The sequence below is a fragment of the Sciurus carolinensis genome, chromosome 8 (genome assembly GCF_902686445.1).
Source record: "Sciurus carolinensis chromosome 8, mSciCar1.2, whole genome shotgun sequence".
NCBI lineage: Eukaryota > Metazoa > Chordata > Mammalia > Rodentia > Sciuridae > Sciurus > Sciurus carolinensis.
In genome coordinates, this window is record NC_062220.1 from 115888519 (window position 1) to 115911824 (window position 23306).

The 23306-nt window shown below is 38.4% G+C and overlaps 1 protein-coding gene across 3 annotated transcripts in view; it reads right to left on the bottom strand.

Moving 5' to 3' along the window:
- Prr14l (proline rich 14 like) overlaps positions 1-23306 on the bottom strand; it is a 71016-nt gene that overhangs the window by 16292 nt on the left and 31418 nt on the right. For 2 of the 3 annotated variants that reach the window (XM_047561098.1, XM_047561099.1), the window contains 4 exons: positions 9057-14316; positions 5741-5812; positions 4998-5169; positions 3600-3706 (listed from right to left, as the gene is read on the bottom strand). In XM_047561098.1, the coding sequence (XP_047417054.1) occupies positions 3600-3706; positions 4998-5169; positions 5741-5812; positions 9057-14316 (5611 nt within the window). Of the gene's footprint in view, positions 1-3599; positions 3707-4997; positions 5170-5740; positions 5813-6579; positions 6692-9056; positions 14317-23306 lie in introns of those variants that run through there. The other variant, XR_007109801.1, reaches the window with a different exon arrangement.

Sequence of the window (23306 nt, forward strand, 5' to 3'; positions counted from 1 at the left end):
ACAACATGTACAGAAACATCACACTGAACTCCATATATTTGTATAATTACTATGTGTCAAAGATAAAAATAAGACCAAAAAAAAAAAAAAAAAGAACAGTCTTTAAAAATATGTTCTTGGGCTGGAGTTTGAATATTCTGATTTCAGATATCTTGTGGAGTTAAAGTTTGTTAGAGTGACTTGACTTTGTTTACTCTAATTATCAAATAATATCTACTTAATAAAAAGACCTAGCTGGGTGAAGGGGCAAATGCCTGAAATCCCAGTTCCTTGGGGTGTTGAAGCAGGAGGATCTGCAATTTCAAGATCAAGCTGAGCAATTTAGTGATACACTGTCTAAAAATAAAATAAAAAGGGCTGAGGATGAAGCTCAATGATTGGAAAATGTCCAGTGTATGGAGAGCCCTTCCTTGGTTTATTACCCAATACCAATTAAAAAAAAAGCCTGGAATATTTATTAGGACTATCAAATAATTACTGGCTTGGGGACATAGCTCAGTTCACTTGTCTATCACACACAAGGTCTTAGGTTCAAATCCCAGCATGGCAAAAAATAAATAGGGCTGGGGGATGTGGCAAGTGGAAGAGTGTTTGCCTAGCACACACAGAGCCCTAGGTTTGATCCACAGTACTGCAAAAAATAAAATAAATAAATGAATAACTTGGGGTTGGGGTTGTGGCTCTGTGGTAGAATTCTTGCCTAGCACATGTGAGGCACTGGGTTTGATCCTTAGCACCACATTAAAAAAAAGAACAACTAAAAGTTATTTCTTTCAAATGTATGATTTTATCAAATCATACATTGAAATATTTAATCCAATTAATCCTTATTTCACATTACAATTTCTATTATTATCAAACCCAAAAATTTTATGAATTGTCATGCTGAAACATTTGACTTAATTGACCTTTTTTCCTACAATTGTTATAGAAGCAACCATGATTTACATAAATTAAGGGATTTCTGATTTTTTCCATGATTCTTAATTGTTCTTAAAAATCTATTAATAGCTTGATTAATTGAAGCAATATGCTTTCTACCATACTTGTTTCATTTACAGTTTAGCTATATTTTATGTTGCTTTATTATACATTCAGTCATGAGAAAAGCATCATAATGTCATAATGTTGTTTTAATAAAATATTATAATTATATGACTTTCATTTTGACTTTATGGTCTTTAAAAATCTATCCTGAATGTTCCACAATCTATTTTTCTTTTTTGTTATAAGGAACTGAACCCAGGACTTTGCAATTGTTAGGCAAGTGCTGTACCACTGAGCTACAGTCCAGTTTTTTTTTTGGTTTTTTTTTTTTTTTTTTTTTAATAATTTTGTGATAGGGTCTCACTAAATTGCCCAGGCGGGCCTTAAACTTGTGATCTCCCTGCCTTGGTCTGAAATAGCTGGGATTATGGGCACGGGCCACTGTGCCTGCCTTGTAATCTAATTTCAGCGTTTTGTATTTTTTTCTTAAAAGTACAATTAACACACTTACTTGAATTGCAAAATGGAAAAGTTAGAAAAAACGATTTCATTGACAGGCTTGAATAACAAACTGCTTTTGCCAATTAAATTGCATGTCAAGGATTTTTCATAAATTTAACACACTAAATATGCAACTTCAAGGATTTAAAAATATTTCCAACAAAGTAAGAAAAATATTTTGTCAAAAGATAAAGAAATCTTTAGGTAAATTTTTAAAAAATTCTCTTTTCCAACACCCTTTCTGTATATTGAATTAAATAAAGTACTTCTAAGCAGTAACATACAAACTTCTGGGGCATTTGACAGTTACTGGATCTATCTGATATCCTTCTCAGACACTGAGACAATAAAAATTGATTTCAATGCCTGGGTAACAGAATCTTCATGATTCAGTGCTTTTATCCTTATGATTTCAGTGCTTTCATTAAATATAATGATGACAGGTCACTGTGATCTTTGACCAAGTCACTTGACAAAGGTTAAAGTAATTGAATGACTTGATTTTATTAAAACTCTCTGTACTTCCAAACACTTATTTATCAAGACAGAATACAACTGATGCTGATCTCACACCAGGCAGAACAGCTGTCCTCAAGAATACAAATAATAAATGCTGGAGAGGATGTGAAGAAAAAGGAACATTTTTACACTGTTGGTGTTACTGTAAATTAGTACAACCACTATAAAAATCAGCATGAAGATTCCTCAAAAGATAAGGCATGAACCACCATCTGACCCAGCTGTACGACTCCTTGGAGAATATACCATCCCTGAAGAATTAAAGTCATCATACTTCAGTGATACATGCATACCCATGTTTATAGCAACACAATTCACAATAGTCAAACTATGGAAGCATCCGAGATGTCCATCAATGGATGAATGGATAAAGAAAATGTGGTATGTACAATGGGGTTTTATTCAGTCATAAGGAAAAATGAAATGATGTTATCAGCAGAAGATGGATGGAACTAGAGACAATTATGTTAAGCAAAATAAGTCAAACTCATAAGGCTAAGGGTCATATGTTTTCTCTCATATGTGGAATCTAGAGAGGATAAAGGAAAAGAAAGGCAGGGACAGCTCTCATGAAAGTCAAAGGAAGATCAGCAGAGGAAAGAGACCAATGCGTGGTAGGTGGTAAAGGAGGAGGGACGTGCTGGGAGTGATACTGGCCAAATTATATTGTTATACTATGCATGAAATGCTTTCATTATGTAGAATCATAGTATACCAATTAAAAAATGCAGAAAAAAATAAAACTGATGGGGCTGGGGAGATAGCTCAGTCGGTAGAGTGCTTGCCTTGCAAGTACAAGGCCCTGGGTTCGATCCCCAGCACCCCCCCAAAAAATAAATAAATAAATAAATAAATAAAACTGATGCTGAATTTTATATCATTCTAGTAGTAAATATTATTCAATATAGGATATTAGAAATATTTAAAATTTTCTCTTGAAATATATATTATAGGGTGATGAATAAAACAACTGTAAGGGATTAGGTATAATTCATTGGTAAAGCAGGTGCTTTTGCCTGTGGTGCAAGGCCCTGGTTTCAATCCCCAGAACCAAAACAAAGGTAAGATAAAAATACATAAAATATTGCTGGGCATGGCAGTTAAGCATCCCTTGGTTCAATTCTCTGTACCTCCCCCAAAAAAGGGGGGAAAAAGCCTCAAAGCAACAAACAAACAAACTCACACACACATTGAGCTGAGTATGGTGCTGTAAGTCTGCAATCCCAGCTACTGAGGCAGGAGGAATGCAAGTTTGAGGCCAGTCTCAGCAACTTAGTGAGGCCCTAAGTAACTCAGTGAGACCATGTCAAAATAAAAAATAAAAAGGGCTGGGGATGTGCTCAGTGGTAAAGCACCCCTGGGTTCAATCCCCAATACCAAAAAGAAAAACAAACAAAAAAGGACATGTTAAGAGTTGGGCATGACAACTATATTTTTGAAAGATTTTTGAAAAAAAGTAAACCCAGGGGGCTAGAGATATAGATGGGTGGAAAAGTGCTTGCCTGGCATGCTTGAGGCCCTGGTTCAACCTGCAGCAACAGACACACATATACACACAAGAAAATGCAATTTGTATTAGAAGAGGAGCTCACCTTTTAGGTCGAGGAAGGCCCATTGGGGTAAGATTAGGATCTGGTTTAGGAATGGTTTTCCGAATGCGAATCTGCGAGACTTTCTTTAGTCTCTTCTCTGGCTCAGCCTGTTTTTATGGATTAAGAAAAAAAATGGTCAAGGTGTAAAAACATTTTGAATAAAGTTCCTTTTCTTGACACTCAAGATGTGGCATCCTCAGTACAGACAATCTAATGAGTAGCTCATAACAAAGCTCTTCCTCCTACTTATGCTGTTTTTAGCAACTACCCCTTTTACATCATTAAAGCAGAATTGTATATTGAGTTCAAACATTGAGATTGTTAATTCATAAAATTTGCGGTCAGTGGAGGCAGCAGATTTTGCAAAATTGAACAACACTGCTGGGTGTGGTAGAGCATGTACCTGTAATCCCAGCTACTTGGGAGGCTAAGGCGGGAAAACCTCAAGTTCAAGGTTAGCCCCAGCAATTTAGTGAGACACTGTCTCAAAATAAAAAATAAGTTGGCATGGTGGCACATACTTGTAAGCCCAGTGGCTCAGGAAGCCTAGGCAGGAGGACCAGAAGTTCAAAGCCAGTCTCAGTAATTTAGTGAGGCCCTAAGCAACTTAGTAAGACCTTGCCTCAAAATAAAAACAATAAAAATAAAAAGGGGTTGAGGTTGTGGCTCAGTGGTAGAGCTCTTGCCTAGCACGTGTGAGGTACTGGGTTTGATTCTTAGCACCACATAAAAATAAACAAAATAAGGGTATTGTGTCCATCCACAACTGAAAAAATATTTTAAAAAAATGGCTTGGGGATGTGGCTCGTGGCTAAGTGCTCCTGGGTTTAATCCCTGGTATCAAAAAGAAAAATAAAAATGGTCTGAGGATATAAAAGTGGTAGAGTGTGTCCCTGGGCTCAACCCCTAGTACCACAAACAAACAGAATACCAGTAACAAACAAACAAAAAAGAATACCATCATTTGCTGGCACAAGTGGTTCTTTGGGCCCTAGTCTCTATAAAACACTGTTAAATGTTGTCACCAAGAAAAAAGGATCTGGAAAACAGTGCAAATAAAAAAACTGAAGCTGAATTTGTGGTGCTCGCCTGCAGTCCCAGCTACTTGAAAGGCTCAGGCAGGAGGATCACTTGTGCTCAGAATTTGAGGCCATCCTGGGAAACATAGTGAAACCTGTCTCTAAAAGTAAACTAAGATAAATAAATAATAAAGGAAATCCATTCTTTACTGACTAAGTAGGAAAAACTCATAAGTAGTATTCTCTGACAGTTAGCTGAAACTAAAGGTGGCTGAATCAAGACTTTTAGGTGGTTAGTCTGTACCTAACATGCTATGTGAGTCAACAATGGAGACCTCAATGTCATCACCACCTTACCCCACTGGCACTTCACATTTACCTCTTTCTGTTCTGGAGGGTTGCTCTGTGGTTGGGGGCATGCTGCTGTCACACCATCCAGCTCATCAAACTCAGGAATTGGGAACTCAGAGCCTGAAAGCAGGAGCTTGCTGACAGCTGGTTCTGTTACCAAGCAAGACTTTGGTACCAAGGCAGTGAATACAGGCTCTAGCCTAGCACCACAGAGAGAGAAAGCCAGAGAAGAACCATATGAGAGGGGTTCACTTTCTACTTCCAGCACATTCACTTTTTTGACATCCATACTAGAACTGAAGACATCCCTACTTTGCAGAAATAACATCTCCATTCAGCCTATGTTCTAATCACATTGATATAGCCTGGGTCTACATATGTGAAATATAAGAATGTGGTCAATCCATTTCATTGGTCTACAGAATTTTTTAAGGAAAAATGTAAAACAAAATGTACTTTTGGAGGGGAGAACACATTTAGTGGAATGAACAAATAATGCTAAGATCAGTCGCATCCAGGGAATAAAGTTGTCTAAGTGACAAGTCCTAAAATGAGAGGGACTCCTGACATGATAAGCTGGTTAATAATTTTTACTTTTTTAAACTAAAAAGTGTTGATTATACATCCCTGATTGCTACTTAAAATATAGCACATTTTAATCTCTCAGCTGAGAGAGGCAGATTGGGTTTACAGGGACAAGAATCTCTCTCTCTTTCTCTCTCTAACACACACGCGCCTCTACAATTGAAGACTTGTATGCCAGAGGCTTACCTCATCTGACTGCTGCTGGTGTTATATGTAACTTCCATGCCTGGAAGAGGCACATATGGTAACACGGTGTGGCTGAAGTGAATCAAAAATAGAAAAGCAGCAGGTTATAGAAGTGAGACAACAGGAAAGGATTCTGAGCTATTGAGGGTATTACCACATAGTAAAAAGTCCCCAAGAAAGACGGAAACCTCCCAGTAAAACCTCCCAATTCATGAAAAATAAACTTATGTGCCCATCACTGGAACAGATGCAGACTTACAAGAAGATTATTTTCTAACTTAAATGGAAAGAAGGTAGAGAGAGAAACAAAGAGGGCAGTAAGAGAAAGGAGGGGAACAAGAATGAATTTGGGCCTTATACCTTTTCATCAAGTTGTTTAGTATGTATATTAAAGATTTAAAGATAGCTTGGATGGTGGCTCATGCCTGTAATTCCAGTGACTTGGGAGGCTGAGATAGGAGGATCTCAAGTTCAAGACCAGCCTCAACAATTTAGTGAGGCCCTCAGCAACTTAGCGAGACCCTGTTTCAAACTAAAAAAAAATAAAAGGACTGGGGGTACAGCTTAGTGTTAAAGCACCTCTGTTTCAATCCCCAGTACAAAAATAAAATAAAAGTAAAAAATATCTTGCACTACTCATTTCAGTATTAACTGTTAAAATTCACCATTCTGTATAACCTTATGTTTCTCCATACAGAGAAACATAGGGAGAAACATTTTCTTTAGCCAAGTGGCACATAAAACATGGCTATGTGGAAGAAAATTGATAAGTTTATTCCTTTATAATTACAATCTATATATTTATAGATGAAACAACAACAACAGCATTAATAACTTACAGAAGCATTCATAGGCTGGGTGCGGTAGTGCATGCCTGTAATCCCAGCAACTCAGGAAGTTGAGGCAGGAGGATCGCAAGTTCGAGACCAGTCTCAGCAACTTACTGAGACCCTGTCTCAAAATAAAATAAAAAGGGCTGGGAATGTAGCTAGTGATAAAGTACCCCTGGGTTCAATCCCTAGCACAATCAGTCAATCAATACAACCTTGGAACACGCTTCATTAACAAGATATTTATATGATGACCAAACAATCTATTTCCTCTTAGAAACAGGAAGAATTTGAAGCTAGGCATGGTGGCACACACCTGTAACCCCAGTTACTTGGGAAGTTAAGGCAGGAAGACTGCAAGATTGAGAACAATCTGAGCAACTTGGGGAGACCTATCTCAAAATAAAAGGGCTGGGGACATAGACAGTGGTAGAGTCCAATCTAGTATGCACGAGGCTGTGAGTTCAATCCCCAGCACTAAGAAAAAATAAAATAAGGGTCAGGGATATAGCTTAGTGGTAGAGCACTTGTCTAGCAAGGGTGAGGCCCTGGGTTCAATCTCCAGTGCCACAAAACAAGTTTAGAAAAAAAAAAAAAAAAAAAAAAGGCTGGGGAGATAGCTCAGTTGGTAGAGTGCTTGCTTTCCAAGCACAAGGCCCTAGGTTCAATCCCCAGCACAGCAAAAAAAAAAAAAAAAAAAAAAAAGGAATGCCTAGTAGCTAGGAAAAACAGATAATTCAGGTTTCTCCAAGGAATGAAAGGCAGGGTGAAATACTGGAAAAAGACCTAACCAATCAGGAATCAGCAGATCTTGGTCCTAGTTCTAGTTCAGAAAAAAACCCTAATCAATTGAGGGACTAAGCTTAGAAAGAAACTTTAATGTGCCTCAGTCTCAGCATTGTAATCCCAGCAAATCTGGGGGCTGAGGGAGAAAGACTGCAAGTTTAAAGCCAGCCCCAGAAACTTAGCAAGGCCCTAAACAACTTATTTAGACTTTGTCTCAAAATAAAAGTAAGGACTGGAGCGGGGTACAGTGTCGCATGCCTGTAATCACGGTAGCTCAGGAGGCTGAAGCAGGAAGATCAAGAGTTCAAAGCCAGCTTTAGCAAAAGTGAGGCACTACGCAACTCAGTGGAACCCTGTCTCTAAATAAAATACAAAATAGGGCTGGGGATGTGGCTCAGTGGTTGAGTGCTCCTGAGTTCAATCCCCAGTACCAAAAAGAAAAAAAAAAAAAAAAAAAAAAGTAAGAGCTGGGGATGTAGGGCTCAGTGGTAAAGCACATCTCAGTTCAATCTCCAGTATATATATATATATATAAATATAAAAGGGCAAAAAAGAGATGCTTGATGCTTGTCCAACCTGTACTACAGAGTACAGAGTGCTGAAAAATAAGGGTCAAAGGAAAACATCCTATGAAAACATACAATTATTCCAACCTGTTAAATCTTGTTTTCTGGGGTTATGTATTTTGTTGCTGGAAAACACTTCTAATTGTGTTTAGAAAAACACACTATCTGAGCCCAGGCACAAGATGTTAAAGCAATTTTATAGCCAATGAGTAGAAAAAGTCCCTATCAATACCACCTCTCCACCTTCTACTTGAATTTATAGTATTAAATTAGAAGCTAAATGTAAGAAGGAGTCAGGTGATATGGTGCACTCCTGTAATCCCAGTGATTCAGGAGGCTGATGCAGGAGGATGGCAAGTTTGAGGCCAGACTTGGCACCTTAGTAAGGTCCTAACCAACATAGTGAGACCCTGTCTCAAAATAAAAATAAAAATAAGTGCTGAGAATGTGGCTGAGTGGTTATGCGCTGCTGGGTTCAATCCCCAATAACCATTGCCTTCACAAAAGTGAGTATTTTCTTTTACCTATAGGACAAGTGCTCACAATTAGCAATTCATCTTTGGATTCAATGAGCAATGTTCTGCTGTATTTTTCCAAAACCTTTTTATTTATTTAGCTCTCTGCTAAAGTACAATAAGAAATGCAGAGGTTCATAAACTAGATTTGCTGATACTTACGTAATTTATTCCTTCACTAAAAAGTACTTATTCTGCATTCTTTACATGCCAAAACTGAGTTAGATGCTGCTATGTAATGCTTTGTGACCAAGATATAGTTATAAGCTATTGTTACTATTGTTACTATTTATAGTCTTTCACTTGTAATGACCATTTTGTCTTTGCAAACTGGGGGCATGAGGATAAAAGAAGAGATTCAAAAGACTGATGGTTTGAAGAATAAAATGAACAGAAAAAAGAATGACACAAAATACGGGAGCAGATTTTCTAGGACAATTATGGGTATCCACACATGAGAATTACTGTTGAATTTTTCTCATCAGAGATCTGGCAAGATAAATCTCAAGTACAGATTCAGAGATGACTGCAAATGACCTTGTCAGAGGTGTTCCTTTTCACTCCCCAGTGGGAGGAAGCAAACATGGGACTTTTGCAAAGAACAAGGGACAGATTTTACCTGCTTGTGGTGCCCAGACTTGATTGCCGCTTGGAATGGACAGCAGAGATTTCGAAGGAGCAGGAGGAAGGTCCATGCTGGCTCCAAATGGATAGCACCCTACCCACCGAGTAGGGCAGAGAACAGAAGATCTTGTCTGCTATAGAGGCTGGAGACTTTAACCCTTTCAAGCCCTGTGTAAACTGGGTCATGAAGAGCCTCTGCATGGTAGGCATGTGACTAGAAAAGCTCCGTTTTTTTGTCCAGATTCGGTAACATCCCGGGGAACAAAGTGCAAGAAGTGTGTGAAGGCCAAGGACAGAGCAATCTGCTCTGGTCTGGACTATGGCAGTGCCTCCATAGTCTTGAAGAGGAGCTGTAGTCTGTGGAGGAGCCTGAGTGTGTGCCTGACTATGGAGGCCAGTGTCTTCCCTGAATGTGGCCATCCCAGGGCAATTATGGGACAAGAAAAGAGAAAAGGTCCACTTGGGAGGTTGAGATGGGCACTGGGGGGCCTCTCCTAAGGCAAGCCTTGCTGGAGCACAGTGCTCAGGAAAAGTCCGTGAGGATTCAGTCATATAACCAGGGGCTAGTTTTACATGAAAAGAAACTGGGAAGATTTCCGAACCAAACAATAATGATGGCATCTTGTTGCTCAAATCTATGAAGCTCTTTTTGATGGCTTCGAGAGAATAAAGTTCCAAGGGCTTACTGTTGATCCTCTTGTCCCATCCACTAGCTGCCAAATATGGATTCAGCTGCATTGCATTATATGAAAATCCATCCAGGAGCCTTTTGTATCTGAGGCGTTTGTAGCTTTTAGCCACTGGAAGAAGTGCAGAGGAACATCGCCGATATCTGAGTTTCTGGGTCTTTATGGCTGGGGCTAGTTTGGAGGCAAGGATGGACAGCTTGTTTAGTAAGGCTGATTCTTTGGTAGGCTTCCTAAAATTCAGGCTCTTCAAGGGATGGAATGGAGCAGTCCTCTGCTTTGGTATGTGGCTAAGTAAGCTCTTGGTAGGTACTGTTTTGGGTTCCAATCGAGCAGAAGCAGATGCAGCACATGAGCTGAGAAGTCTGTGTGCTTTTGTGGGGATGGGATCAGAGGAACTCTTTCCAAAGGCAGAACTTTTGATTTTACTTATTTTCCTCCCCATGCTGACTGGCTCCTGACAGGCAATTCTCTTACATGTTCGATGGGGCTGCTTCTTGAAGGGAAGCATTCCTTTATGACAGGAAATGTTCACAAAGGCACCATGTACTTGATCATACCCAGCAGACCTGGGGTCTTGTGCTTTCTGAAGGGCATCAGGAAGGCAAAGACCTGTGCACAACTCAATGTCTTTCTTTAATGGATGACATAAACTTTCCTCCTTTGTGTCTTTCAACTTCTGAAACTGTCTGGCAATGTTGCCCTTGGTTGGCTTTGACAGGGTGATTTCTTTCATCAGGGTGAACTCATCTTTGTTAGCCTTAGGTTGATTCTTATTTTGTACCTCATCAGACAACATATTAGATGATGTGCATTGTTCCAATACCATATGTGGTCCTTTTTGATGTACTTGTTTCTCTTCCTTTGGCAATATATAGTCCAAAACCCCCTGGCTTTGTTGTTTTTCAGCATCAGCATGAATGCCCTGGCATTTCAAGTGGGTCTGAGAACTCTTGCTCAAATTACCACTATTATCACCTTTTATGGTAATCATCTCTTCAGATTCCTCCCCAGCAGTTAAGTGACCCAATGTTTCTCTTGGAGGATCTTCACTTTCCTCTCTATTCACTTTAATTGCTGTTTCTGCTGTCAAAGGCAAAAGTCTATCAGTGGAATTCTCCTGAGAGTGACAATCTTTGCAAATATTATTTTTCACATTGATCTGCATACTGTCTCTTTCACTAGGGTTACTCATATCCCTCAGAGCTCTTTCCTTCATCTCAGGCAGGACTGTGTAGTCTTCTATAGTTTCACACAGCATTTCACCATCTTTTGGTTTAAAGAGATTTTTGGGGTCAATTTCATTACTCTTAGTATCAGTTTTTGAATTTTCTTGAGAAGACAGACACAAAGACATTTTCTCAAAGAATTTCATGCTCCCTGGGGAGACAGAGGTCTCTTCATGGCACCTAGAAGACATCAAGTCTCTTGAGGAAATCTCAAAGAGTGTTTCCTTGCCTAATACAGAATTTAATTCTAGTTCTGATCCTTCAGTTATTCCTTGTGTTTCTCTCAGAGATAATCCTTTACCTTGGTGTTCATGACAAATGTAATTTAAAGACATGTTTACTCTACCCAGTATTCTTACATTTGGTTCATGATCTGTAACTAACCCCATATCCTGAGCACAAGAATCTGGACACTCTTCCATTTCACAGTCTTTTAAAGATCTGCAAACCTTCTCCTCACATGATTTTTTTATTTTAAGAGATTCCACTGGAGAAGCAGCAGCATTTGGAAGATATGAGTCCTGTTCAATTGTTCCTATGAATGGGGCATTCAATTCTCCTCTCGAGGGAGAGGAGGTATTCCTTGAGGTTTTTTGGGATGCCAGTCTCTCTTGCCTTACATCAATACCAAGTATACTAGATGCTTTCATGTCCACCATGCCTACCATAGGCTTTTTATTATAGTCAGCATTGACCATGCCTATGATATCTTCTGTCAACTCTGCAGAGCTGGAAATATTTCCCAAGTCTCCTTCTGAATCACCTTCCTTTGGATTATCATAAGACAGCGGGTTATTACTGTTTGAACTGGCTTTCGGGTCTTTTTTGTTGTAGTTTACCTCTCTGTTAGACTCTATGTTGGTCTCTCTCTGGCTACTATCTTGTGCCTCCTCAGCTGATTTATCTTCATTTCTGTACTCATTTGGTCTGTTTTGGTTACTGTGGCAGTCAAGGACTTCACTTATCTTCTGATCAAGTGTTTCAATTACTTGGTTCATGTTTTTAAAACTGGAGAACATAACAGCAGAAGCCTGGTCCAAGAATGTTTCAGGGCTTGGAATGTTTGCAGATTGGTTTAGTTCTCGTGTAGCACAATCAGAGATGTTAAATGTATAAAATACTGTCTCTTTGGGTGTATCTGTCTTCTTTCCACCTGGTCCTTTCTCACTGGGTTTGATGTGACTGATAGTGTGACTGGTTGTGTTTGAAGCTCCACTATCTGACACTCCTGCTGTCATTTCATTTCTGATCTTAACTCCCAGTAGGCTGCCATTAGTTTCTCTCCTATCAAGTTCACTCTCCTTTGTACAACTCACTTTATGGGTGCTATTTTCCATGGAGTCTTCTGTTCCTTGGGAGTGGTGATCATTAGGCAGAAATCCATCTTCACTTTTTGTTACAGAAGAGTTATCAACTTTCAGGATGATTTTGTTGGGTTCAAAAGAAGCACAAGCAAAACACATATTCTTTTCTGATGCATTGTTTCTTATACAGTGACAACTGAGGATATCCTGAGATTGAACATTTTGACATTCTGTAACAGAAACTGCTTGAGGAAAGCCAGTTGCTTCTTTTGTACTTGGGAGAAAACTGGGATGTAGATCTTCTGCTCCTGAGTCAGCCATTTCTTTTTTTCCTTCTAGGCTTCCTTGGTTGATGTTTAAGGTAGGACTGTTTGAAGAGGCACCACAGGTTTTTTCACCTAGTGGAGAGATGTCTTTCATTTTTGTTCTACAGGGAATGATTTGAGTATCAGCAATAACACATCCTCCATCATCTAATGGAGGATGTTGGCTCTGTTGGACATCTTTGCCTGTGGCTAAAGGCATCTCTCTGTTTACATTTAGTAGGGAGTTGGCTGGCAACTTCACATGGTCTTGAGAATTAAGGGACACTTGATTTAAAACACATTCATTTTCTACTTTGTTTACAACCAATTTGTTGGTACCAGAAGATTTATTCATCTCATGGACAATGCTCTGTTCATCTAAAGATGAACTATTGTTATGTGAGGTCTGTATAACTTTTTCTGACTCAGATCTATAATCTAATCCTAGAGATGGTGGTAATTGAACAATATCTTTCTTGGGTTTTGATACTTCATTACATATAGAACTTGTATCATCTTTTGGCATTAAAGTCATAAGACATTTTCTTTTGGACAGCAAATCAGTACATGATGCTTCATTTAACTGGGTGTCACCTTCCAGATTTCTCTGGATGCTGACTAAGGCGTCAGAGTCTTTACTATAAATCTTTTCACTTAACAAATTGAATTCTTTAGTGGTTGTCTGTTCTGGCTCTTCAATCTGCACCAAGGAAGAAAAACTGCTTTCTTCACAGTGTCCACCTGGTTGCTTGATATTAGTAACAGTTTCTCTATGGTCCTCAGGGTTTGTCAAGCTACCCTGAATATCTGAAGTGATTTTCAAATCATTTTTTTTAAACATTATTTCTGTGGTTTCAGTAAAAGCCTTGGGCATTAAAGAACAAGAGCTGTCTGTATGGGTTCTGCCTTGAATGCAACAATTATTGTGAATATTTTCTTTAGGGGAATCAACAGCTTCTTCTTCACCAGAACAATAATTACTGGCATCCTTTTCTGGTTGCCTAGAATTAATAAGAAAGAGTTCCTCTCTTTCACTCCTGGGATTCAAAAGTTGTTCTTCATTTTCTTCTCTAGAAGCCAAGTTCTTGCTTTGATCGTCCTCATAAAAATAGGAACTGTCTGTCTTTTCAGCAAATTCCTTCAGCAAACCATCACTTTCAAAACCACATTTTTCTAAGGATGTTGTTCTGGATTCTGGATCAGATAAACTTGGTGTGAAATATGAAATTTCATAATTTTCTTCCAACATTTTTACAGCATCTACATTTCCCATAGCTGTGGAACTATCGTATGAAGAACCGCAGTTTTCATTATGGTGGCCAAGAATCTGTTGGTGATTGTCATCTGCTTCACAGACAAGGCTTAATTTACACAATTCTTCTTTCCCATTGTCCACTTTGGAAATGGTACTGCTCCCTGGTAATAATGACAACCAAGAAGGACAAGTTTTTAATTCTCCACATTCTTTTTCTTTAGGAGTTGCTTCTGTTAATCCAGTGTCCACAAAGGTTAAAGGCTCTAAGGAAACTAATGTTCTGGTTTCTGAAACCTCACCATGGGTCATGATTTTGTCTACTTCTGGATATTCGCTGCACCCAGCTGAGAGACCTTTACTCACATGGCCATTCTTGTGTCCTTCATTATTATCCGTCTTAGTCCCATTGACCTTCATACCTTGTACGTCTTCAATGGATTTCAGTGGAGTTTCAGTTGTAATCCACACATTTCCTTCTGCACAAGAGAAATAAATCCAAAACAGTATGCAATCATAAAATAATTGCTTTACCTTATTGAATCTCATCATGCAACCAATGGCAACAAAACCACCCAATTTAAAAAAAGAAAAGAGAATCACAAAATCAGGGTGCTATACCACCAAAATGACTTTCTCTAAATGTTACTTAGCATTCAGCGATCAATGCTGGATAACTAAATACAACATGAAGACACATGCCTAATTCAGAATCTTACGAAGTTTCAATTTAAAAACATTAATAGAACAGGTTCACAATACAATAGCTTACATCATTAGATGACTACCTTATTACTTGAACTTAGATACATTGTAGGTAAATTACTCTTTGGGAAAAAGAAAGTTCTGCATGAAACTACATATACTAGAGGTGGTGGTGTATGCCTATAATCCCAGCTACTTGCAAGTTTGAGGCAGGAGGATCACAAGGTTGAGTTTAGCCTCAGCATCTTAATGAGACTCTGTCTCAAAATAAAAATAAAAAGGGCTACAGATAAAGTTCAGTGGTAGAGGACCCCTGGGTTTAACCTCTAGGAACACAAAAACAAAACAAGACAAAAACTATGTAAAAAAGATTAATCTATAAATTGAATTATTTTGAACCCAATTATCTGCAATAACTGCCTTTGTATATAATGGAGATGATAATTGTTGAAGCTGAGTAACAGGGATGTGGGGATTTAGGATATGCTTTCTGCTTATGAATAAGTTTTAACATTTCTATTATAAAACATTTAAAACAAAAAAGCTCTTTCTTAGCAAAATGTCAGTACAATTCATAAAAGAGTTTTACTATACAGAGTTTCTTTTAAATCCTAGGTATAGGATGCAGTACAATGTAGTTCCTCAAATTTGTTAATCCACACACACAATATATACATTTCATCTCTCTTCCCCTTTTAGAAAACAAATCCAAAGCTATACACATACAAACACACACATAGATGTGTGTATATGGATTAGGCATACATACAACATGATACATATACTAAACATATAAAGCAAAAAGAAAATCAATTTAAAGATCTAATTCCCAATAAAATAAAAACTATGAGGATAAAAGATCATGTTGGGTTTGTTCTCTTCTATTCCTTGTTGCCAGCATAATGCCTGATACATAACAATACTTGACGAATATCTGTAGAATTCATGCATACATAGTTAGGTCATATCAACAAATGTTATTATTAGTGAGTTTCTAGGGCTTCCCTATTCATTTCTCAATAGGTACCAAGAAGAGCAATCACTAAGAGACAGAGCTATGAGTGACTTTGAAGCCCCTTGACTCCATGACATTTATTTCTCTGGGTCTCAAGTCTCCACCTTTGTAAAAAGCATGATTAGCATACTTACCTCACTGCTAATATGCAGAACTGAGTTAAATAATACATGTAAAACAACATCTGGTACAGTGCCTGCCATATAAAGGAAAGATGCCTTTTCTTTTTGATTCTTTATTTTATTGTACTTAGCCTAAGAATAGTCAAAATGATGATAATTAGGCTTGGAACAGTACTTACATATTTGGAGTATGGGCAAAGGGTGTAACTCACTGATAAAGGATATGTTAAACATATGCAAACTTCTGGGTACAAGTCCTGACTGAGACCACTAAAATTTTTAAAAAGTGTTTGCAGTGCTGAGGATCAAATCCAGGACTTAGCACGTTGGGTAAGTGTTCTACCACTCAACTACGCTCTCAGTCTCCAAAATTTTTGGAGTCAGCAAATACTAGATGGATAAATATATAGTGAATTTCATAAGCTTGCACAGATACCAATCATCAACAAAAGGCAGTCTTGAAATTCTCATTTCCCACACAATATTGATCACTGTGAAACACCAAGAATATAAATAACCCAATCAATAAATGGGTTAATGAAATAAGCAAACACTTCACAGAAGAAAAGTCTACAAGCAATCAACAGATATATGAAAAAATGTTCAACATCTCTACTAATAAGAGAAATGCAAATCAAAACTACCCTAAGATTCCATCTCACCCCAATTTGAATGGTGATTATCAAGAACACAAGCAACAATAGGTGTTGGCGAGGATGTGGGGAAAAAGGTACACTCATGCATTGCTGATGGGGTTGCAAATTAGTGCAGCCAATCTGGAAAGCAGTGTGGAGATTCCTCAGAAAGCTTGGAATGGACCCACCATTTGACCCAGCTATCACACTCCTCAGCCTATACCCAAAGGACTTAGAAGCAGAATACTACAAAGATGCAGCCACATCAATGTTCATAGCTACTCAATTCACAATAGCCAGATTGTGGAACCAACCTATATGTCCTTCAATTGATGAATGGATAAAGAAACTGTGGTATATTTATACAATGGAATATTACTGAGCCATAAAGAATAAAATTATGGCATTTGCAGGCAAAAGGATGAAACTGGAGAATATCATGCTAAGTGAAATAAGCCAATCTCAAAAAACCAAAGGAAGAATGATCTCGCTGATAAGCAGATGATGACACATAATGGGGGGGAGGGGGCAAGAATGGAGGAAAGAGGAACTGTATAGAGGGAAAAGAGGGGTGGGAGGATAGGGAAAAAAATAACAGAATGAATCAAACAACATTACCCTATGTAAATGTATGACTACACAAATGGTATGCCTTTACTCCATGTACAAACAGAGAATCAACATGTATCCCATTTGTTTACAGTAAAAATAAACTTAAAAAAATAGGTGTTGGCGAGGATGTGGGGAATCAGGTACACTCAAATATTGCTGGTGGGGTTGTAAATTAGTGAAGCCACTCTAGAAAGCAGTGTGGAGATTCCTTAGAAAACCTGGAATGGAACCACCATTTGACCCAGCTATTCCACTCCTTGCCCTGTACCCAAAGGACTTAAATTCAGCATACTACAGCGACATAGTCACATCAACATTCATAGCGGCTCAATTCCCAATAGCTAGATTGTGGAACCAACCTAGATGCCCTTCAATTGATGAATGGATAAAGAAACTGTGATATATACACACAATGGAATATTACTCAGCCATAAAGAAGAATAAAATTATGGCATTTGCAGGTAAATGGATGAAGTTGGAGAATATCATGCTGAGATAAGCCAATCCCCAAAAACCAAAGGATGAATGATCTCTCTGATAAGCAGATGATGATACATAATGGGAGATAGGAGGGAGGCAAGAATGGAGGAAAGATGGATTGTATAGAGGAAAAAGAGGAGTGGGGAGGGGATGGGGGGAAGGAAAAATAACAGAATGAGACAAACATCATTACCCTATATACATATATGGTTACACAAATGGTGCGACTCTACTTCACGTACAACCAGAGAAACAACTGTTGTACCCCATTTGTGTACAATGAATCAAAATAAACAAATTAAAAAAAAAAAAAGAAATGATACAAGTTTGAGGAGACAGATCTCTTTAACCCAATTTAAACATTACACAATGTATACGTGTATTGAAACATTAAATGGTACCCCATTAATATGCACATTTTGTTTTTCTATATCTATTAAAGAATAAATGTGAATAAACAAATAAAAAATTAGTCTACTCTTTCTATTACAGCAGACAATGCCACTTTACTCATGAATTTCTTAATATGAGTACTCCAAATGGTTTTATTTATCCTTCTACTGTATGCTATACCATTCATTAAATTGTGTTCCAGCACCATTCTAGCTGTACCTCTTACTTTATCTGCTCAGGAACATTGTAAAACTCTTTATCCAGCCCCAAACTGATTATTGTTTTTTTAAAAAATATTTTTATTAGTTACTGATGAACCTTTATTTATTTGTATGCAGTGCTGAGAATCGAACCTAGTGCCTCACACATGCTAGGCAAATGCTCTACCACTCAGCCACAATCCCAGCCCCCTGTTTACTATTGATTTACTTTATGCAAGGCACTTAAGGTAAAACTGTACCTCAGAGTCACTACCTGCTGAAGAATGCCCATTCTCAACTTTAAGTGAAGAGTCAGGGAGGAGGCAGAGGAGCAGCCACTTCCCAAGGGATGTAGCAGCAGGTTGGGTGGGAAAGAACAGTTATCTACAGCTGCAAAGCAAAATGACACTCTTCTCATTCTTCTGACTTACATTTTTAATTATATATTTTGAGATTTCAGAGAACTTTAAAGAAGTTTGAGGTAATTTTGGCTCCAGAGGCTGAGGCAGGAAGATCATAAGTTCAAAGCCAGCCTCAGCAAAAGTGAGTTGCTAAGCAAAGGAGTGAAACCCTGTCTCTAAATAAAATGCAAAATAGGGTAGGGATGTGGCTCAGCGGTCAAGTGTCCCTGAGTTTAATCTCTGGTAACCGCCCCGCGCCCCCCCCAAAAAAAACAAGACTCACATACTGCACAGAATTATTATGATTACATGAATTAATATACGTAAAGCTCTCAAAACTGTAGAGAACCCATGCTCAGTTAGTGTGAGTCATTCTTATTACTCCTTGGGCTCCTACTCCCTTGCATATGAGTTCTATCAAGACCTCTGTAATACTATTTTTCAATTATTTAATGTACCACTTCTACTAGGCACTGTGGCACAGAACTGTAGTCCCAGCTATTTGGGAGACTAAGGCAGGAGGATGGCAAGTTTGAGGCCAGCCTCTCGAACTTAGCAAGTTTCTCAGCAACTTAGTGAGACCCTGTCTCAAAATAAAAAAATATAAAGGGCTGGGGGTGTGGCTCAGCATAAAGTGCCCCTGGGTTCAATCCCTAATACAAAAAAAAAAAAAAAAAAAAAGTATTAGAACACTGGAGGATGAACTGTACATTCTGTGAGTTATAAGACGAAAAGAAGCAAAAGATTTTTATGACCTCAGCTTCAGCTGACTGTGGACTTCAAGCTCTACATTTAAAAAATATTCACATTTGCAGGAATCGGCAAGCTAATTCTAAAATTCATATGAAAATTCAAGTGGCGTATAAAACCCAAAACAATCTTTAAAAAGAGTAAGATTAATAGACGTAGACTTCCTGATTTCGAAACTTACTATATTGCTATACTGTCAAGATAATAACACAGATTAGATATAAATATCAATGAAGTAAAATGAGAGGTACTATAGTTTCAATCTTTTTTTCAAAATGTACTTTTAGATGTTGAAAAACCTTTATTTTATTCATTTATTTATATGTGGTGCTGAGGATCAAACCCAGCGCCTCACACATGCTAGGCAAGTACTCTACCACTGAGCCACAACCCGAACCCTATCGTTTGCATCTTAAGTATTCTTCAAAGACCTATGTGTTTAAAAGCTTGGTCCCCAGCCCGTGGCGCTACTGGGAGGTGGTGGAACATTTAAGACGTAGGGTTCAGTGGAAAGAAGTTAGATTATCGGGGGCATAACCTAAAAGGGGACCATGGGAGCTGGGGCAGGGGAGGCACACACCTATAATCCCAGCATTTTGGAGGCTGAGGCTGGAGTATTAGAAGCTCAAGGCCAGCCTGGGCAACTTTACAAGACTGTCTCAAAATAAAATAAATAACCATGGAGATACAGTTCAGTGGTAAAACATGACTGGGCTTGGTTTCAAGCACTTCAAAAACAAAACAAACAAACAAAAAACAAAAACAAAAAAACAAAAAACAACAACAACAAAATAAACCTAATGCTATAAACCCAAATTTCCCTCAAATGGGAACTGGCAAACAGATATAACTATAAGAGGGGCTACACCTAGGCTGTAAGAAATAATGAACTTCTGATATGCATAATAATATGGATGAATCTTAAATGTACTAGGCCAAGTGTACTCAAAAGCTAGCCTCAAAGACTTCTTTTATATGATTACATTTTTATGACATTCGGTAAAAGGCAAAACTGCATGGGGAGAGAATAATACAAATGAGTGGTTGCTAAGGGCTTGGCAAGCAGGACTGAAATAGAACTAGTTCTAACACAACTGTACATGTTTGTCAAAACTCATACAAGTATACACAACACATAGGGTAAATTCTGCTCTCTGTACATTATGTCTTAATAAAAAGAAAAAAGATAAAATTCAGTTACCCAAGGATCTGGACATCATTCTAGTTGGCTATTAAATAGATATGATATTGGTTGATTTTTCAGCTTTTCACCCCCCAAAATGCAAATTATAAGATCATGAGGCAACCCCTATAGGGGTCCCCTCTTGCCTCTGCAAGAGAGTTGTTTCTACTCTTCACACCTGAATAAATCCTACTCCCACTCCTTTAAACAAAACAAAACAAAACAAAACAAAACAAAACATGAGCCACATGCAGTGACACATGCCTGTAATCCCAGTGGCTCAAGGGGCAGAAACAGGAGGATTGCAAGTTCAAAGCCAGCCTCAGCAACTTAGCAAGGGTCTAAGTATTGCAGGGAGACCCTGTTTCTAAATAAAATATTAAAAAGGGCTGGAGATGTGGGTCCGTGGTTAAGCACCCCTGGGTTCAATCTCTGGTACCAAAAAACCAAAAAAGAATCTAAAAAATTCTGGAATTGGCAACTTGGTAATTTTGTGAGACATCTATCATATGAGAAAGAAAAACAACACTGAAAGAAGAGTGTAATAGTCTAGGTTTACTTACTAAACAACTCAAAGTAGGAGATCTAAATTCATTCCTTAGCAAACTTATAAATTATTGCAGAATACTGAAGTTCCCATACTCAGAATAATCGAAACAATTTTTATAAAAATATGATTTGCAAAGTGTTCAGTAGTCCAAAAACTTAATAAAGGTAGTGAAGATACATTAAAATTTTTATCAAGAAAAATATGGGGCAAGCCATGGTGATGCATGCCTATAATCCCATTCCAACTACTTGGGAGACTGAGGTAGGAGGATCACATGTTCAAGGTCAGTTTCCACAATTTATGGAGAGTCTGTCTCAAAATCAAAAACAGAAGGGGGTAGGAATGTAATTTAGTGGCAATAGTTCCACTGGGTTCAATCCCCAGCACTGGAAAAAGAGAAAAGAAAAAAAAAAAATCTTTTGGCTGGGGCACAGATCAGTGGTAGAGCATGTGCTTAGCATACTCAAGGTCCTGGCTTTAATCCCCAGCAACCCATCCCGCAAACCCTTCCCCACCCCCCAAAAAAAAAGGAAGGAAAAGAGAGAACAAACCTGAGCAGAGCAAAAAATATTAGCAGCAGGGCCCCTGGAGAAAGAATACAAGAAGTAGATTTCTAAGAAGCATCATTTAATTTTCAGTTTTGTAGTAAATGATGAGGCAGCAGACGCATGACCTCAACCATGGCAAAGTAAGCCGAAATGCTGACCACACTACCAAAGTATAATGTACATCTGGTTAAGTCAAATCCACAGTGGTGGCACATACTGCTTGAAACCCCAGGACTTGAGGTTTTCATAAACTTGCCTTCACAGAACCTTCCTCTCTTCCTTGCTATAACAGTCTGTGACTTTGAACAGCTAAGCTTATTTCCTTGCGTGTAATATAGGAATACCTTGGAAGGTTCCCAGGAGACTGAATAAATATATTATGTATTACAGTGAGATTACTATATATTCCAGTAGAGTTGCTGATTTTAAGCTCCCCCATATCAAACAGAGAACCTTACAAATGGCTTTGGGGGTGAGTGGGGGAAATCAAATGACTGATTTTGCCAATGTAGTCATTAAAAAAGAATGGTGGGCTGGGGCTGGGTTTGTGGCTCAGTGGTAGAGCACTTGCCTGGCATGTGTGAGGCCCTGGGTTTGAGACTCAGTACCATGTATAAATAAGTAGAAAAATTCATTGACAACTAAAAAAATATTGGAAAAAAAAAAAAAGAAGAATGGTGGGCTGAGCATGGAGACTTGGGAGACTGAGGCAGAGGGACCACAAGTTCAAGGTCAGCCTTAGCAAATTAGTGAGATACAGCTCAGTGGTAAAGAATTCCTGGGTTCAATCCCCAGTATTAGTACTACTACTATAAAAAAGAACAGTGAAGGCTGAGAATATAGTTCAGTTGGTAGAGTGCTTACCTCACAAGCACAAGGTCCTGGGTTCTATCCCCAGTAATGCAAAAATAAATAAATAAATAAATAAATAAATAAAATTAAAATAAAATAAAAAAGAACAGTGGTCTGGGGATGTAGCTCGGTCATAGAAAGCTCTCACCTAGCATGCACTAAACCCTGAATTTAATTCCCAGTACAGAAAAAAAAAAAGGGGGGGGGGGTGGGCATTGGAACAGGAAGAAAAGTGCCACTGGGAACCTAGTGTGGTAGAGCACACCTGTAATCCCAGGCTGAGGCCCTGAACAACTTAGGAAGACCTTCCCTCAAAATTGAAAATAAAAAGGGATGGAGCTGTAGTTCAGTGGTAAAGTGCCCCTGGGTTCAATCCCCAGTACCACAAAAGGAGAAAAGTACCACTGAGCATTTATCTATGGACACTTTTATCTATGTCCTATGTAAACCAGCTTTTTAGCTTTTTGGTGAAGAGCAGTCAGGTGAGTCTAAGAGGACAGACTTTTTTTTTTTTTTTTTTTTTGGTAATAATGGGGGGATTGAAACCAGGGGCACTGAGCTACATCCCCCAGTACTTTTTATTTTTTATTCTGAGAAAGGGTCTGGCTAAGTTGCTCACACTAGCCTCAAACTTGAAATCCTACAGCTTCATCCTCCTGAATAGCTGGGATTACGGATGTGCATCATGGGCAGATTTTTTTTTTTTTTGGTGTGTGGTACTGGAAATTGACTCAGGAGTTGCACATGTTAAACAAGTGTTCTATCACTGAGCTATAGCAGCAACCCTGAAAGAATACAACTCAGGTTCTTCTAAAACACCATTTAGTGGGTAAATGAAAATATATTTCAACACAAATATTATAAATCTTATGATAATATGTGGGTGAAAAAGTACCAAAGCTTAAGTCATAATGGAACTCCCATGAAAAGATCTTAGGGATGAGGTGGGGGTCAGTCACTAAATTGAATCCCCAGTAAGACCCTAAAAATAGTGTGAGACTTGTAGATAAAACAGCATTTCTC